The 20485-nt window shown below is 36.1% G+C and overlaps 1 protein-coding gene across 1 annotated transcript in view; it reads left to right on the top strand.

Moving 5' to 3' along the window:
• Nucleotides 1-5077: 5077 nt before the first annotated feature.
• LOC148897536 (PDZ domain-containing RING finger protein 4) overlaps nt 5078-20485 on the top strand; it is a 131551-nt gene continuing 116143 nt past the window's right edge. Inside the window, exon 1 of the mRNA XM_088995836.1 lies at nt 5078-5416. Within this exon, the coding sequence (XP_088851962.1) occupies nt 5078-5416 (339 nt within the window). The remainder of the gene's footprint in view (nt 5417-20485) is intronic.

The raw sequence follows: 20485 nt of genomic DNA, 5'->3' as shown, positions 1-20485 counted from the left end.
TTTCAAGTGTACTTAAAGTTGCAGAAAATAGCCTGCTCTTCAAACGTCGGCAACATTTCCGTTAAGATGAATGAAACCAGCAAGTTTCTCAAGCGAATCCTCGACCACGAACGGAGGAGGCTCTCAATACGCTGACACTGCCAAACTAACTGTTTGCTGTAACGCTACCAAGTGAAAAAGCACAAAAACAGACGCTTTGGATTGCGGAGTGAGCACCGACGTTATTATCAACACAGGATCTTCCATCCTGGCATGTGATTCTTAAGCGACGTAAATTTATGACGCACAAAGCGCAAACCAAGGCTTTGTTTTGGATGAGAGCCGTTCGCTTTAGCTGCTAGCGGTTAGAACGACTCGGACGGAGTCGAGCGAGCCGATAACTTGTAAAATGTATCGTTCGATTTTGTTTTGTAACTGGATTGAAGTTCATCATATCTTCATGTTTGTTGGTTCAAAACGTTTTTTTGCTTTGGCTGTATCATGATAAAAAAAAATAACGCGTAGATTTTTTTTGGTTGGTTTATTTGTTCATTTACATGCAAAGTGATCCAGTCCGGTTGGTTTCGTCGTAGTTCACTTAAAACCGGCATAATCCGAACAATTTCTATCAATCAATCAACAGAAAAAAAACCATCAAATGATGAATAACTAGTTTTCAAATTTGAAATAAAAAATGATGACTGTTATTATGGTCTACATGGGGGAAATTTTGGTTCAGATTTTAGCAAGCATCAAGGAATTTCACAAGTTTGATTTGCTTTCATGGGCCGAATAAAATAATGTGACGGGCCAGATTTGGCCCCCGGGCCTCCACTTTGACACCTGTGAGCTATATACTGTTTTTTTTAACTTAATGGATGAAAAGTTTGATTCCGATTGCTATCAAAGGATACTCGGTATTACTGTGAAGTGGTCTATTTGGTCAAATACAGTGATACCTCGGTTTACGAAGCCTCGGCTTACGAACTTTTCGGTTTACGAACATTAAATTTATGAAAATTTTACCTTGGCATACGAACTATTTTTCGGGATACACAGAGCTGCCACAATGAGTGATGTGTCGTTTGCGAACGAGCCCGTTCTCTGAACAAAATGGCAGCAGGCTTGTTTTGGTTCTCAATTCCCCGCCCCCAGTCGTCGGTTGAAGCCACGTGATTGGTCAAGAACGCAGCAGTGAGGGGAGGTGGTTTAAACATTGAAGAGACAGGCAGAGGACAGAGAGAGTGACAAAATGGATAGAAAAACTGAAATTTGGACTCGTTTCAACTTTCATAGTTCTGAGGCAGAGTGTAGACCGCAAGGTTAATATATCCCATCAATCAGGCTCCAGAAATAACCCGCACAAGCCATCTGTACACTTGATGCAAAAAGCTATCAACCCAGCTAAACAGAACACAATTGATGAGGAACAAGGTAAAATTATCGTAGAGAAAGCACCTACAAGGGATCATTCCTCAAGATGGTGAAAGAAGAAGGCTACGTTCCTCATCAAGTGTTTAATGCTTATGAAACCGACCACTCCATTCCATCAAGCCATCAACGACCATCACAAAGGTAAATAAAACAACTTTATGATATAGTACAGTTTATAATTTAATTATAATTCCATAGCACATTTATTATACATAAAATAAGGTATATTTCATGTAATTTTAAGGTTTAGTTTAAAGTAGAAAATTACGTTTTATGGGGACCTAGGAACAGATTATTCTCATTTTAATGGTTTCCTATGGGAAATTCATTTTTGGGATACACACTTTTCGCCTTACACACTCTGTCTGGGAACCAATCAAGTAAGCCAAGGTATCACTGTCTTAGCATAAGAATGTCAAGAATATGTTAGAACAACGATTCAGATAGCTAAAAGCAGAATTGTCTTGCTCTTAACACTTGTCTGATTCATATGCGGCGACTTTTTATTTGCTTCTCATAACAGGACAACATGCCTAGCTCCTCTTACTACCGCAAAATGAACGAAAAGTGTCTTTTTTTTGTCCATTTTCTACCATTTGTTTAACTTCCCCTCGATTGAGGATGAAAAATGCTGCGTTTTGGATTCGGATGGGCGGCCAATTGTTTTCTGTGTCGTGACCGTCAAACGAAAAGTGCTTCTCCTCGTGATCGCCCATTAATCCACCGTCCTCCCATCTGCCTTCCATATGCAGCAGATGAGCGCAACGCATTGCCAAATGCATGATTGCCTTGAAAGTTCACAACATTTTTGTATTTTTTTGGGTTTCCGTTTTATGCTGGCACTTATCATCCTCATAATGCATGAGATGCAGCGTAGCATCCCTTTACAGCAACCGAGCGCATCCCAACTGAACCTCATCCGTGCTTTGTTTGCCCGTCGTTTATCGTGACGGGTGTGGAAGGACATTTTTTTGTTGTTGTTGATATTTTTAGAGAGAACATCTAAAGCTTAGTTGCCACATGTGAGGGATCAAACTGGCACTGAACATTGGCTGACAAGAAACAATAAAGGTGTAGTCAACAAATATTTTTTTTTTTTAATTTTTACGATTGTCTCGAACCCAGAAAGATTGTCTTTACTGCCGGCAGGAGATGTAGCCATTTATGACAGACGCCTGAAATCTGCACCCCTCTGCCAAGCTATTTATTGAGCTAATGAGCTCTTCCTGTGAAGGGGTTTCAAGTCGTAAATTACTTCGGTGATAAAGGACTTTCCTAAGTCCTAAATTCTGTCCAAGGCCAGATGAAGATGACAGTTTAACTTGCTGCGTCTGTTGACCTCAGATTGACCCCAGGTTGTCTGTGCTTCAAGTATGTTTTCGAGTCACACATGTTGACGAACCATATAACAGCATGAAACTTTTAAATATGATAACTTCTTATTCTGTCTCATCTTTATCAACGAGAAAATAGGGACTCAAGTGACGTGACCCCTCCATATCTTTCCTGCCTTTAACTTGCAAAAAATATACATAATTAATAATTCTCAATACAACTGAGGACATCATTTATGATTTTGGCTCAAATAATCAACTTTTGTTGGCTACGTTAAAGTGTGTGTGATGATGATTACACCCCTAAAAAGATGCAAGGGATTTAAGATGCATTTGTCAATTTGTCAAAATGGGCATGCCATCTTAAATAAAAACATCTGCTGGACTTTGGTCTCCGATCAGATGTCCAGCAGATGAAAAGAAGATTTATGATGGCACTTTATCCTCATGGAACAAGTCCAACAACAGTGATGCATCAAAATGAATGAAGAGCATGACCAAGACAGCAGACACACACACACAAACACACAAAACATACACACACACACACACACACACACACACACACACACACACACACACACACACACACACACACACACACACACACACACACACACACACACACACAAAGAAAAAAAATACATTTATGTTAATAGAGTCCAGTATTTAAAAACATGGTACAAGACTAAGAGTCATCAAATGGTGAGTAGTTTTACTTTATTTGAATGTTATTGTGCCGATGACCATTTTGATTTTTTTGTTTTTTTTTTGGGTCGAAAATTGATCGAGGACCGAGACATTCCTATTAGCCATCTATTAGCTAGCTAGCTAGCTAGTTCTTTTGTCCATCTTTATCCTTCACTTTGTTGGCTCAAAGTAGTGCTAGCATTAGCATATAATATATTTCCTCTCTTCACTTCTTTTTTATTTATCTAGCTAGCTACCTAGCTAGCTATCTATTAGCTATCTTGCTGCCTAGTTGGCTATCTCGGCCACTATCTATTAGCTATATGGCTATCTGGCTATCTAGCTAGCTATCTAAGTAGCTATCTATTAGCTATATGGCTATCTGGCTGGCTATCAGCTACCTAGCTAGCTATCTATTTGCTATCTATTAGCTATCTTGCTGGCTGGCTATCTATTAGCTATATGGCTATCTGGCTATCTAGATAGCTATCCTGTAACTTATCCTGTGACTGTAAAGTGACCTTGAGAGTTTTCAAAGGCACTTAAAAATTAAATGTATTATTATTATTATTATTATTATTATTATTGAGTTAGACGTGTGTGGGGTATTTCCAGGTTGAGTGAAAGCTGGCGCGTCTGGCTGCCGCTGCTCACCTACAAAAAAACTTATCTTGTGACTGTAAAGTGTCCTTGAGAGTTTTGAAAGGCGCTGATAAATGACATTTATTATTATTATTATTAATTTATTATTATTATTTAAAATTACGATCATAAATACGATTTTTAAATGACTTAAAAATTAGCACATTATTCAGAAATACTGATGTCACAATGAATATGATGCCATCTTGAACACACACACGAAGAAAAAACATATTTAAATTTCTGTTAATAGTGTCCTGTATTTAAAAATATGGTTCTTAACATTACAATCATAAATACGATTTTAATTACTTAAAAAATAACACATCATTCAGAAATACTGATGTCAGAATGAATAGTATGCAACCTTGAAAATATGTCAATTAAAAATAAGTAACTTTATAGCTTTTATTTGTGTGTATTTAATGAGTATTTTGTTTTACTCATTGAAACTCATTGGGGGCTATTAAAAAAAAGAGAAAACTTTAGCGTGTCCAAATCAATTTGGAAATATAATCTTTAAGCTAAGTACAAATAACCGAGATAACATAATAATAATAATAATAATAATAATAATAATAATAATAATAATAATAATAATAATAAAACGTGTTGCTATGTTCAAAATGAACCAATCACAAGCAAACGTTCGTTTTAAAGGAAGTAAGCACACATCGAACGTGTTTCTAATTAACCTCAAATACATTTCAGCAGTTCTCGCGAGCGTTTGCTGCCATTTTTTTTGGACTGACCTGTTTTGGACGCCCAATTGAGAGTAAATCAAGACTCGTTTTATATATATTAAAATGAAGTGATGTTAACGATGTTGAAATGTACACTCAAAAAAATTGATTTATAAAAATATTAACAAAAAAAAGAAGCGACGAGGTGGTGAAAGGTGTATCAATGCAATGACGTCACACACCCTCCTCCGCAAACACTTTCGAACTTTGAGGTGTGCCTAAACTTTTTGGAGCTTGGAGGTAAAACTACAAACTATGTGCGCCGAATGCTCCACATTTTGCCGACAAAACCGCTCAGAGTCGAACCCGAATGAAAGGATGGAACCTCGGACGAAAAGACAACCGGTGGCCATCCGGAAATGTCAGCGGGGAAGCGAGCAGCCTCTACCCGACGAGGATGCCTCGAGGGCGGACTGTTTGGATCGGCTGCTCGCGCTGATCGAAGCCCTGGAGGAGAGAAGATCCACTTGGGCGCAGCGAGCTCGACTTTTGAGGCTCGGTGGTGTGCAGCCGCCGGGGGAGCAACTTTGGAGGCTTCACCGGTGTTTAGCGCACATGGACGGCATTGCGCTGCAGCTCTTTGACTGTTACCAGGTAAGTTCGCGTCAACATTTTATTACAATGTTTCGTGTCCATCGATCCCTTCAGAATCAATCGTCTTACGAAAAAAAAACCCTATGACGTCATAACTTGATTCATCCATCCCCACTTTTAATAATAATAATAATAATAATAATAATAATAATAATAATATGTAATAATAATAATGATAAAAATAATACATTTCATTTATAAGCACTTTTTGAAACACATTTTTAATTCATTTTATATAGTTTGGTTAGACCCTGTTACGTATAGTACTGTATACCCAGTCAGCTGAAAAAACATCCATTTAAAAATAAAAAAAAACAAAGAAAGTTAGATTTTATTTAAATATTGGTTCGATTGGAAGATTATCTGCTTGCCACAAGGATATCAGATTCATTTTTGTTGTTTGTAGTTTTCTTTTTATTCTGAAGGCTGTGATGACTTTGAAACATAAACTGTCGCCATCTTTTCTTATGACTTATAAACAACAAATTGATCGATGACGAGTTACAACATCCAAAGCCAATGAAAAGTATTCCACGCGCAATTTTATTTATTTATTTTTTTAGCAAAAACTGTTGATACACAGGATTTTTATTCATGTGCCAAAATGCAAATGTTTTTATTTTATTTTATTTTATTTTACCCAGAGCGCTTGCAATGCATGCTAACTGCTTCATCTACTATGGTAAATTGCTAGCTATCTAAGTATCTAGCTATCTCTCTATGTAGCTATCTAGCTAGCTCGCTATTTAGCTAACTAGCTATCTAATTTACAACAGATTCCTTTCTTACAGACAGTGTTTTTTAGGTGTTCAATTACCTTACATGTTTCGGCGTGTACTTCGGCCTTTGTCAGAGTGTCCTAGCTATCTAGCTATTTAGCTATCTAGCTATCTTTTTATTTATTTAAACTAACGGCAGGTAGCCAGGTAAGCTTTGCACAACTTGGCCATATCCTTTGCCTTGTTTTGAGTTTTACATGCTGTTATGACTAAAAACACAATATTAATATTCCTAATAATAAGAATAGGAATAATGCAAAAAATAAATTGGGCACTTGGCTTGGTGCAGCTTGGAATGGTTGTTTTTAAAGTGTTCTATAAATAAGTAGAATTGACTTTGGCGTACCCGCGGTCAGAGCAATTTGCTTGATGATGTCATGTCTGCTGAGTTACATTATTCTTACTCTTATTTTCTGATGTTTTGAGTGACAGGGTTGAGTGTATGATGATTATGATGATGACGCAACTTAATATATATATATTATATATTTTTTTTTTAATCCGGAGCGTTTGCAATGCATGCTCGCTGCTTCATCTCCTATGCTAATTGCTCAAGTTCAAATTTAGCTGTTTTGTACAGTTAAAAAGAAACTTTATGAATGTAGTATGATTATGACTGAGCCATTATTTTTATCTATCTAGCTATATATCTCTCTCTCTATCTAGCTAACTAGCTAGCTAAGCTTTTGCACAACTTAGCCAACCCCCTTTGCCTTGTTTTGAGTGATACATGCCGTTATGGCTAAACACATAATCTTAATGATAATGATGCTAATAATGCTAATAAGTCTAATAATAATAATAATACTAAAATTGGGTACTTGGCTTGGTGCAGCTTGGAATGGTTGTTTTTAAAGTGTTCTAGAAAAAAGTTGAGTTGACTTTGGCGTACACGCGGTCAGAGCAATTTGCTTGATGGATGGATGGATGGATTTGCCTTTATGAGTCTCACAGTGTAGAAATGTACATTTCACAGCATCAAATTGATGAAAGGAATGAAAGTAGAAAAACAAAATAATAGTGATGTCATGTCATTAAATATGTCCTAAAATATTGTCTGCAAGAAAACGAAATTTTCAATAATTACAGACAAGACGCATAATGATAATAATAATAATAATCCATTTCATGTCTCGGCTCCTCTCGTGGAGGTGAATTTGTCGATTAAAAACCTTCCGTTTTTCTCTTGTGATGATATTGTGTCGAAAGTGCCATGTCATGATGAACGTTGACCCACGTTATCTGAGATCTTTGTTTCTTTTGACTCGAACGAAGCCTCCTGTTCATTTTACAGAGTCAAATCCGCTCAAAGCGACTCATGTGCAACCGTTGACAGTTCAGACAGTTGTTGGGATTTGGTTGCTAGCAAAACAATCATCTGTCGCCCGCTGAGACTTTTGTGTCCTTGCTTTTCGAGTGCCCTGAAAATACCTCTACGCCGGTTCTGCTCCGTTTGTCCTTTCACTGGGAATTTACATCTCAGCTGTTTATCTTTCAAGCGTCAGCGGGTCCGCCCCGGCTCACTATTTCCTATTTCCACTCCAGTTCAACTGACACGCGTGCACGTCAAACGCTCAAAGTCTCCCTGAGCCGACATGAATTCGCATGATATCATATTATTTACGGGCAAATTGGAGTTAGCCGACCCGTACCTCTTTAGCGGCGCGTTTAACCTCACGCTGCCCCAGCCGTTTTCATTGACGTCGGTTTGGCAGACAATGTGTTGTTCCGAAGCGTGCGGCTCGTCCTGGCTAATAACGCATTATGCTGACAACGGAATTTTTGCAAACCGAGAGCTGAGAACCTTTCAAAAGTCAAATACTTCCATGTAAGTTTGCGCACGGTTGGTGTTGGAGTTGGCTCGGGTTCCATTAATCCAAAGTTGTTTTAGGCAGGAAGTGTGAAAAAAAAATATTTTAAGACCTCCGTGGCTGTGGCGAGAGGCCTTAGGGGTGATTTGCTAACTACTTGTTGTGAAACACGTGTCAAGTTTTACAATGAAATCCACTGAAATTATTTTTTTAAACTGTGTTTTTGAAATTGGGTTACTGTTGAGCGTGACTTTTTTTTTAAAGGGTAGATGGGAGGAGCCTATTGTAAATTGTAGTTGCTAAATTAGCTTGTCGGCTACATATGTTAGCATTCGTGGAAGACTTGTTTTTGTTCACTCCGATATGTGTGTTATATGACCAAGTACAGATATAATTATTATTTTTGGGGTAGTTTGCTGAACCCATTGTGTGGCTGTTCATTTCATCTAAGAATGATTTTAAATAAATAAATAAAGCTAAAATCTAAGTGATGCTGAGTGCTAATGATGAGCCTGCAGATATGTACTAAGTAGGTAAATAAATAAGTAAATAATTAAGTAATTAAATAAATAAAACAAACAAGTGTGTAAATAAATAAGTATATAAAGAAGTAAGTACAGGTATGTAAATAAGCATGTAAATAAATATGTATGTAAAAAAGTAAGTAAATAAATAAATAAATAAATATATAAATAAACGAATAAATACACGAATAAATACATAAATAAATATGCGAATAAATACGCGAAAAAATACGTGAATAAATATGCGAATAAATACGCGAATAAATACATGAATAAACACACCAATAAATAAGTAAGTCAGTAAGTAAATAAGTCAGGAAGTAAATGAGTAAATAAACAAGTAAATAAATAGGTAAGTAAGTAAATAAGTAAGTAGGTAAATAAGTCAGTAAGTCAGGAAGTAAATGAGTAAATAAATACGTAAGTAAATAAATACGTACATGAATAAATAAATAAATAAGTCAGGAAATCAAGCAAATAAGTCAGGAAGTAAATGAGTAAATACATAAGTAAATAAGTAAATAAATAAAGTGACCTTGAGAGTTTTGAAAGGCGCTTAGAAATTAAATGTATTATTATTATTTACAATAATAAGTAAGTAAATAAGTCAGTAAGTAAATTAGTAAATAAATAAGTAAATAAGTACATGAATAAATAAGTAAATAAGTAAGTCAGTAAGTAAATAAGCCAGGAAGTAAATGAGTGAATACATAAGTAAATAAGTAAACAAGTAAATAAATAAATAAACAAATAAAGTGACCTTGAGAGTTTTGAAAGGTGCTTAGAAATTAAATGTATTATTATTATTTATAATAATAAGTAAGTAAATAAGTCAGTAAGTAAATTAGTAAATAAATAAGTAAATAAGTACATGAATAAATAAGTAAATAAGTAAGTCAGTAAGTAAATGAGCCAGGAAGTAAATGAGTGAATACATAAGAAAATAAGTAAACAAGTAAACAAGTAAATAAATAAATAAATAAAGTGACCTTGAGAGTTTTGAAAGGTGCTTAGAAATTAAATTATTATTATTATTATTAGTAGTAGTAGTAGCAGTAGTAGTAGTATTAAGTAAATAAGTCAGTAAGTCAGGAAGTAAATTAGTAAATAAATAAGTAAATAAGTAAATAAGTACATGAATAAATAAGTAAGTCAGTAAGTAAATAAGTCAGGAAGTAAATGAGTGAATACATAAGTAAATAAGTAAACAAGTAAATAAATAAATAAATAAATAAATAAATAAATAAATAAATAAATAAAGTGACCTTGAGAGTTTTGAAAGGTGCTTAGAAATTAAATTATTATTATTAGTAGTAGTAGCAGTAGTAGTAGTATTAAGTAAATAAGTCCGTAAGTCAGAAAGTAAATTAGTAAATAAATAAGTAAATAAGTACATGAATAAATAAGTAAGTCAGTAAGTAAATAAGTCAGGAAGTAAATGAGTGAATACATAAGTAAATAAGTAAACAAGTAAATAAATAAATAAAGTGACCTTGAGTTTTGAAAGGTGCTTAGAAGTTAATTATTATTATTATTATTAGTAGTAGTAGTAGTAGCAGTAGTAGTAGTATTAAGTAAATAAGTCCGTAAGTCAGAAAGTAAATTAGTAAATAAATAAGTAAATAAGTAAGTAAATAAGTAAGTAAATAAAAGCAATCTCAAGATACAGGAAGTGCTTAGTGAGGAGCAATCCATCATCTCCCAAAGTTCGCGACAGGGAAAGCTGCACTTGTTGGTCTTGTTTGCTTTGCAAACGTGATGCACTCACCAGGTTCTCTTATGGCGCGTTGACAGTTTGGAATACTCACGGGTAGCACCCCCCCTCACCCCCCCATCTGATTCCATTACTGACTGAGGGTGACGAGAAGGTGTTGAGTCATTGGCGTGACGCCTTTTGCAAGGACCATCTGCTGGATATGCTTGGACTGCGCTCACGCTTGACCCCAACGTAAGTGGACTGGAACAGAAGCCAGTGGTAATCTAGATTTGATTTTTTTTTTTAAACCAAGACAGGCTACGTTATCTCGTGGTGTACAAATCCAACCACATCTTTTGTTTAATATTTTATTCAACATTTTGTTTTATTGTGCGGTACAGCGGTGATAAGAAGCACACTCCAACAACACTGCCGGTGACCGTAACCGAGCACTTTTGAGTTTGAGGTTTGTGTCGAGAATTTGTTTAAATGGTAGCGAAGGGTAATTTGGGGTTCAAACTATTGAATAACATATTTTTTTCTTCCCCAGGCAGGATGCCCAATAGCCACATATACAGTAGTCACATTTGGATTGCGATACGAATGCGTTGCTCTTGTTTTCTAATTCAGTAGAAAATTTATTTATTTATTTAGTTGGTTAGTTGGTTATTAACTGATTTATGTGTGTGTGTGGGTAGGTAGGTAGTTAGTTGGGTATGTAGTTGGGTATGTAGTTCGTTGGGTATGTACTTAGTTGGGTATGTACAGTAAAGTCTCGTTATATCGATATTCTCGGGAGTCGGAAAAAATATCGATATAACAGGACTATCGATATATCCGATCCTGCGCGCATGTAAATTTTCTCCTTGCGTTCGTAGAAATAGTATCGTAATAAGCAGTACTATCGATATATATAATATATAGATATAACGAGACTTTACTGTAGTTAGTTGGGTATCTAGTTAGTTGGGTATATACAGTAAAGTCTCGTTATATCGATATCGGATATATCGATAGTCCCGGTTATATCGATACTATTTCTATGCACGCACGGAGAAAATTACATGCAAACAGGGTCGGATATATCGATAGTCCCGGTTATATCAATATTTTTTCGGACTCCCTTGAATATCGATATAACGAGACTTTACTGTACTTATGCAGTTGGGTATGTAGTTAAGCAGTTGGGTATGTACTTATGCAGTTGGGTATGTAGTTAGTTATGAACTGATTTATTTATGAACTAATTTCTCTATTAACTGATTTCTTTATTTATTAACCGATTTATTTATTCACGGTTTGAGGCTCGGTGTGATTCGGTGACTTGACAGGCGCACGCTATACTCGTGTTTCTTAATACCCAAGACGCACCTGGCTTATTACACAAGTTTATCCCTGCCCTCAACGCCTCCCTAATGCCCCCCGTCTGCCGCTATACAATTACTTCTCTTATTCCGGAGTCGCCTCTTTCTGCACGTACTTAATCTTTCATGTCAACAAAAAGTGATGCGGTCCTTTAATCCAGCTGCAGATGAATGTTCATAAGAACGCGGCATTATTTGATATACGATACTTTTTTTACTTAACCCATTCACGGCATGAATAGAATTGTTTTCAGATTGGTTTATAACTTTTTATATAGGATGTGAAAAACTCCAAAATGGCATCAATTTCGTTGTATAATATTAGCTGTAAAAAGAACAAACTAACAAATGCTCTAACAAATGCGCTAACGAACGAGCTAATTAATGCACAAGCTAACGAATGAGTTGAAGAGTGAACGAGCACTGAGCTAACTAGCGAGCTAGCTAATGAGCGAATAATAATAATAATAATAATAATAATAATAATAATAATAATAATAATAATATGTAGAAACACAGAAAATTGGCTTAGTTCTTCGCAATAATGAATTAGCTAACGTACAACCGAGCGAACGAACTACCTAACAAACGAACGAATGAACTAACGAACGAGCTAATGAATGAGCTCACGAACAAGCTAACGAATGCGCTAACGAACGAGCTAATGCACGAGCCAACGAACGAGCTGAAGAGGGAACGAGCAACGAGCTCGGGGGTAAGGGGGGGGGGGGTTATAGTAGACAGATGCACAAGTGTTCTTACATTATGCTGTTATTATTAATCAATTATGATATTTTTTACCACTTGGTATGATAGCATTATTAATATGAAAAGAAATTTAGTGACAGCTGATCATCTGACCAGAGTAACCACAGGGAAAGTGAGTTAGCATCCACTAATTCTGTGCACATATAAACCAAGCCATATAAATACAAATATTTGATATAGTGTATTTTTTTACACGAGTAATTCGTTTTTCACATAATTTTACATGATTGTTGGTAGTTAATTTAAAAGAGCCGGAATTCCCATCCCACTAATGTTGAGGTGTGGCCAGCAGGTGGCAGCAAAGCCACATCGCGAATAACGCGCTGGCTCATTTAAAAACAAGGTTGCAATGTGGTGAGCTGATACGACCAAATGCTAAACCTTACTCAATCTATGGAAAAAATGGATACATCTATTTTCTTTGTCAAGTTATTAAACATCAAGATTAATTTTACATTCTCAATATGTTGTTTGAGGTCCCGGATGTAACCGCACCCTTTTCCTCAAGTCAGTTCTGATAAACCATAATTGGAACATAACAGTCAGACAAGTATAAAATGTCGTTAACCTCTGTATAATAAACCCGCTCATGCTTTGAAACGCTAAGAAAAACTACTCTCCATTTGATGACGCCCTGGATGACAACGCCGCATGTATACATAAAGCAATAAGGGAGCCGCAAGAATCTCAAACAATCAAGTTAATAAACCTCAAGTGGAAAATTTCTCATATAATCAACGATAAAATGCCAAGCTTAGTCATTTCCCTTTTATTTGTTTTGCTCTTGTTTTCTTACCCACTCTCCCCTTTTCCCTACACCAGACATTTATTTTTATAATCACGGATGCTTCCATTGGGTCTTGTTAAGTGCAAACTGTGCTGGTCAGCATCCTCTGGTAGCGTTTAATAACCTTTGACTACTGTTTGTGTATTTTTTTTTCTCATTGCATCATGTTGTATACATATTAACTTGAAATGGGAAAAGTTAGCTAGCCACTAATAAGAAAAAAAAAGGCAATTATAAAATTAGCAAGCTCTTATAGTGCGCGTGGTGGCACACTACACGCGATATCTGATACTCCACTGACAATTTTGAGTGCACCCCTTCAACCCCCCGCATGATCCAGAAGTGTTTCCAAGTGTCAAGATAGACTCGTGATGTACGGCGGGGCATACATTCTGTAGCAAAACACAACAAAAGAGTGTATTCAGCCAAGTTAATCATTAGCTTGATTTGTGGCTGAGCTGTCTACCTATCTAGCTGGTTATCTGGCTATCTATCTAGCTGGCTACATAGTTAGCTATCTAGCTGGCTACCTAGCTAGCTATCTATTTGCTATCTATTAGTTATCTATCAGCTAGCTAGCTAACTTTCTATCTATTTGAGTTTTTCCGGGTTTAGTGAACACTGGCGCGTGTGGCTGCCGCTGCTCACCCACAGAAAGAAACTGATCCTGTGACTGTATAGTGACCTTCAGGGTTTTGAAGGGTCTACTATCTATCTCGCTAGATAGATAGATAGATAGATAGATAGATAGATAGATAGATAGATAGATAGATAGATAGATAGATACTTTCCTTTCAGATAAGTACAGACCCTCCCCTACTTGCGAACATTCGCGTTACGAACAACGGTACATACGAACATTTTTGTAGTAACATATGTAGTTTTCTCTCCAGCTGTAGATATACAAACCAGCTGTAGATGTACATATCTTTATAGAGCATATACAGTAAAGTCTCGTTATATCGATATCGGATATATCGATAGTCCCGGTTATATCGATACTATTTCTATGCACGCACTGGGAAAATTACATGCAAACAGGGTCGGATATATCGATAGTCCCGGTTATATCGATATTTTTTCGGACTCCCTTGAATATCGATATAACGAGACTTTACTGTATTTTATTAAATGTGTATTTTCAGTAGAAACCAATACAGGTTACTTATATAAGCCTTAAATATACCTGAAACATACTTATATAAGCCTTACGAACCTTACGAACTTACGAACGAATTCACCTTACGAACGAATTCACCTGACCAACAATCATTTGGAATGTATCTTGTTCGTAAGTTGGGGAGCGTCTATACTGATGTCTGTAAATTCTCAAAAAAACGTTGCTGTGTTTACCTGTTTCTTATTGCGTTCGCCGCATAATAAATACGGTTTTGGCACTTTCTGCGGGTTTGTTTGTCGGAAACAAAATGAGTTGCGTTTCATTTGCTTGACATCATCTCATCGAGCCAATTCTCAATACTAATGTAAAATGTGCTTAGTAGACCGGTTGTTCTTGCTGGACAAATACATGATTTGGATTCTTGATCGGAGAACAATGATTGTTACGCGTAAGAAATAGCTTCCGCCGGCCTGATCGAGGCCCTCCTTTGGGAGAACAAATTTGCTTTCCTCGCATTAGCGATCGGCAGCTGTTGATTAACTTTCAATAGACTCTCCTTGGTTGCGTTCCTCATTTTCTACCCCCCTCGTAATGAATGCCGGTGATTATTTGGCTGCCGCCGTCTTCCCTCGTGACCACAAACGGCTGTCGAAGTTCTGGAATTGATAGCGCTGTGGACGTTAGCGCGTCAGATGCTCACCAGTTGCTAATGAGAACAATTTGAGTTTTTTTTTTGTTGACGCGCTTGACAAGAATACTGTACGAGCGCAATCAATGTCATAGTCAAACCCGCTGCCTGAAAGTTGTCGCAGATAGCTTAGCCTCTTTATTATTTACCACGAGAGTGTCAAAGTAATTTTTCACCGCGGGCTACATTGTAGTTACGGTATCCTCTCCGGGGCCGTTATGAATTTACGTCTGTAAAATTAATGCACTTGATAATTAGCATCATTGTAGAATAAGATGCATTTCAACTCATTGACAAATTTATTCGGGAATTGAAAATATGGCGTAGCGCGTCATTCCCAAATTTATTCAGATTTATTTTTTATTAGCAATGAAGAAATTATCCACATGTAGCATTTTAACATGGTTAGCGTGTTTTGCTGAGACAACTGATGGAGATTCGGGGCACTATATACTTGGCTATCTGTTCGCTATCTATCCAGCAAGCTAGCTATCAATTAGCTAGTTGGCTAGTTGGCTGGCTATCCAGCTGGCTAGCTATCTATTAACTGGCTAGTTGGTTAGCTAGCTATCTATTAGCTATATATTAGCTATCTGGCTATCTATTAGCTATCTGATAGCTGGCTAGCTAGCTTTTTATTTATTTGAGTTGAGTGAACGCTGGCACCTGTGACTGCCGCTGCTCACCCACAGAAAAACTGATCCAGTGACTGTAAAGAGACCTTGAGCATTTTGAAAGGCGCTTACAAATGAAATGTATTATTATTATTATTGTTATTATTACTATTATTATTATTATTATTATTATTATTATTATTATTATTATTATTATTTTTTTTTATTAATAATAATAATAATGGTTTTCTCATGTTTGGGTGCCGATAAAGCGCTGGTCAGGACTCTGGCAATATTTGTCCCTTCCACGAGGGGGCAGCATTTGCCTTTTGTCCATGGTAGCGCTTTGTTACAGCTTCAGCTGTTGTTAAAGCGCTACTAAATAAGTCAATATTATGTATTGTATTTTGTACAGCATTTGTACCCGCATTTCACGCTCATATAACTCCAAATCCATATAACTTAGGAATTGTTTTTTTTTTCCTGATGAATAAAGAGAGTCTCCGGTTTCTTGCGCTGTATTAAATGTTGATGTAATCCTAATAGTCAATATTCTGTGGATCATGCAATTTCAGTGAAAATGACAAAAACCCTGGCACTGGACCCGACACATTTTTGCACATATCTGGCAGCGAATGAGTTAATGAATAACTAGTTTTTAAATTTGAAGTGAAAAATAATGACTTATTGTGACTTATACAGTAAAGTCTCGTTATATCGATATTCAAGGGAGTCCGAAAAAATATCGATATAACCGGGACTATCGATATATCCAACCCTGTTTGCATGTAATTTTCTCCGTGCGTGCATAGAAATAGTATCGATATAACCGGGACTATCGATATATCCGATATCGATATAACGAGACTTTACTGTAATTTGAAATTTTTGTTTGAACTTTAGCAAGCATCATGGAACTTGACATGCTTGATTTGCTTTCGTGGACCGAATAAAATGGTGTTTCGTGTCAGGTTTGGCCCCCGGGCCTTTAGTTTGACACCCGTGGTTCGCATAATTGGTTCGATTCGTTACGCGCTGGAACAAATGGGAAGAACTTCAGTGTTTTTGTTTTTGTGCAGGGAAATCCACAAAGATATCGGGACTAAGCAGGGAGGGGGTCTGGGGGGGTATTCTTTACCCTCCCTGTATTCGACGGGGGGGTGATTTCATCATTTGCCATTCTATTTGTCTTGACTTACCTTTTTGAGGACGGGGTGGCGTGATTCATCATTTAGATTTTCACGCTCATAGAATTTTTATGCCAGTTTGCTTGATATCTACCCCCCCCCACCCTTTTGCATTTTAAAGCGATACTATTTCAAAGATCCCTCCATCTTATCAATGCGCATGTTTGTACACAAGAAAAAAAGGCCATGAATCAGACCTGCATTTGCACTCTGCATAATGTATCTCATGTTTGGATGAGGAAATGCAGAGGGGCGGGGGGGGCTTATGAATAATACAAGCTGCTGAGTCTTGGATGCCAGTATGGGTGATAATAAAGCAGGTTTTCTATTAATGTGGGCCAACCTGGAGAGCCCCGGTGCATTAGCCGCCGACGGACGGCGATAAATCAGCCGTTAGCACGGCAGCTAGCCTGGCATCGGCGAATCCCCTCCCGGTATTCACAATGCCCTCCTTTACCCGGCACCGCAAGTCTCCGGGGTGGCTTTTAATCGCCGCAAATGGGCGGCGATAACAACTGGCTGTATTTCACGCTCTGTCCGATAGTTACGACCTGCTGTAGATTTTACGACAAGATGTCAGGTTGCTGGCATAATTGGCTCTTGGATGTGGCTTTTTACGAGTCTGTTTACTCTGTGTAGAGCACTCGTCTCCGGGATGCTCTCCTCAGGGGTCCGCTGGGTTCTTCATACACTCTCAGCCGATGTCCGATGGGAGAGGTTTGGCTAGGATCGGATTCCGGATGGTCTGCTGATTGATGTGCCTTAAGCTAAAGACGGCGGTCCTCGGCGTTATCGGAGATAGACGCCACAATAGTTTGAGAGTGTCGCTGCTGATGGATGGCTGTCGTTTGGGCAAATCCAACGTCTTTTGGATTGGATTGGATTGGTTTAGCCCAGGGGTGTCAAAGTCCGGGGTTCGAGGGCCGCCGTCCTACATGTTATCCCAAGTCTCCCTGTTGCAACGCACTTGATTTAACGGAACAAGCTCAATGGACACACCTGATTCTAATTCTGATTTTCTTATTATATTATATTATTATGTATTATATTCCTTATATAGTCAAAGCTTGGTTTTCCACCTTGTCTAAAATGGAATGGAGAAAAGTAATTTTTATCAATAATTTCTCGATGTGATGCATCGCCAACAAGAACGCAGTTGTGTTACGGTGGTCAATCATCAATCAATAAATCCATCAGTCCATCAATCATTCAATCAATCAAAAACGAAAATTAGTAAATAAAATGCTAAAATGCTAAAAAAAACTAAAAAACTAAAAACAACTAAAAAACTAAAAAAACAACAAAACTAAAAAATAAAAAAACGGAAATATGTATTAAAATAATCAAATTAAACAATGAAAAAAAAAAAAAAAAAAAATTAAAAAATTAAAAAATTAAAAAATTAAAAGATTAAAAGAATTAAAAGATTAAAAAATTACAAAATTACAAAATAAAAAAAATAAAATTAAATTAAAAAAAATAAAAAAATAAAAAAATTAAAAATTAAACATTTAAACATGTAAACATGTAAACATGTAAAAATGTAAACATTTAAACATTTAAACATTTTAACATTTAAACATGTAAACATGTAAACCTGTAAACATTTTAACATGTTAACATGTAAACGTAAAAAAATATAAAAAGAAAATTAATTAAAAAAATAAATAAAATGAAATAATTAAAAAAACTTAAAAAGTTAAAAATTTTAAAAGTTAAAAAGTTAAAAATAAAAAAAATTGAATAGTTGAACCATTGACTCATTGGATCATTAGATCATTTAATCGTTGAATCGTTGAATCATTAATCATTGAATCAGGTCGTGCATTTTCATATCATTTTCCAAAGTAGACGCACCGAGCCTCAGCCCGAAAAGAAAGATTTAAAAGAAGCTAACAAAATTTATGACGCTGCAAAACGTAAACGTACATTATCCCGTGACTGTAAAGTGTACTTGAGAGTTTTGAAAGGCGCTTAGAAATTGAACGTACATTAAAAGCATCATGGAAAGAGGAGTTCACGTGGCTTGAAGCAGTCGACGCAACGCAAATATTGTATTGTGCAAACGACAACTGGAGCAAAATCATCAGCAAGGATATTTATGCTAAATTAAGCAAGGGAGCTTTTGTGGTAGGTACATCCTTAATAAAAAAATCCTTTGCAACAATGTTTTTTTTTTTGCGATTAGTTGTCAAGTTGTGAAAAATGGGGCAGGCAACTTTTCAGAGTTGTCTGCCTGGTCCGCTGCCCGGTCCGCTAACTTTTTGTCAGGAGTTTCAGACACGGTTTAACGTAACGGATGTTTGACTCCAGTAACGGATGTTTGACTCAAATGCTTTGAGTAATGAAGAAGGCAACGCAATATGGCAATACAATAAAAATACAGTAAAGTCTCGTTATATCGATATTCAAGGGAGTCCGAAAAAATATCGATATAACCGGGACTATCGATATATCCGACCCCGTTTGCATGTAATTTTCTCCGTGCGTGCATAGAAATAGTATCGATATAACCGGGACTATCGATATATCCGATATCGATATAACGAGACTTTACTGTATTGCCATAAGTTTAAAAAAAAAAACCTCAGTGATTCCCAACATCTTGTGTTCGTTCACATGCTAATTTTCTACCGCGAATAGAAACGGGGACGGTTACAGCAGCGGATGAGAAACCATTAAAACTAATCTGGGTCTGTGGGGAACGTTGTCACCGCATCTCCGAAGTCAACGAGCCTTGGCAGAATGATTTTGTCTACTGATCTCCGCGTCCCTTTTCATTACTTCATGTTAGGTCTCCGAAGAGAGCTGCGTTGTTATGATTACAGTTATATTTTCAGCTTCCTCGCCCATGTTGCAGAATATTACGTTTAGGGGTGGTCATATGACACCCACTTTTGGCTGTGTTGTGTGGAACATCATTTATTTCTTTATTTATTTCATTCATTCATTCATTCATTCATTCTATCCATCCATTCATCCATTTTCTGGGTCGGCTCACTGGGGCAGTAGTTTCAAGAAGGATACCCAGACTTCCCTTTCGCCAGCAACTTCTTCCAGTTCTTCCTGGCGAATTTCCGAGGCGTTCCCAGGCCAGCTGGGTGACATAGTCTGTCCAGCGTGTCTCGGGTCTTCTGCCGGTCGGGACATGCCCGGAACACCTCAGCATCCAAATCAGAAAAAAATCAAAATCCAAAAATTAAAAAAAATAAAAAATAAAAAATTAAAAAGTTAAAAAATTAAAAAATTAAAAAATTAAAAAATTAAAAAGTTGAAAAATTACAAATATAAAAAACTAAAGAATTTAAACAATTAAAAAAATTAAAAAAAATAAAAAATTAAAAAATTAAAACAATTACAAAAAATATTTTTTTTTTACAAAATTACAAAAAAAAAAAACAAATTAAAAACATTTAAAAAACATTTTAAAAAAATTAAAAAAAAAAAAAAAAAAAAAAAAATTAAAATATTACAAAATTACAAAATTGAAAAATAGAAAAATTGAAAAAAATGAAGAAAAATTGAAGAAAAATTGATGAAAAATTGAAGAATAATTGAAGAAAAATTGAAGAAAAATAAATATAAATAAATATAGTGCCTCTGCTTGTCTGTAACTGTAAAGTGTCCTTGAGAGCTTTGAAAGGCACTTATAATGACAGATATTATTATTATTATTATTATTATTATTATTATTATTATTATTATTATTATTATTATTATTATTATTATTA

This window comes from Hippocampus bargibanti, linkage group LG05, assembly GCF_051943395.1.
Source record: "Hippocampus bargibanti isolate YZ-2025 linkage group LG05, ASM5194339v1, whole genome shotgun sequence".
Classification (NCBI taxonomy): domain Eukaryota; kingdom Metazoa; phylum Chordata; class Actinopteri; order Syngnathiformes; family Syngnathidae; genus Hippocampus; species Hippocampus bargibanti.
Note: the sequence above shows the minus strand (reverse complement) of the source record. Positions and strands in the feature narration are given on the sequence as shown.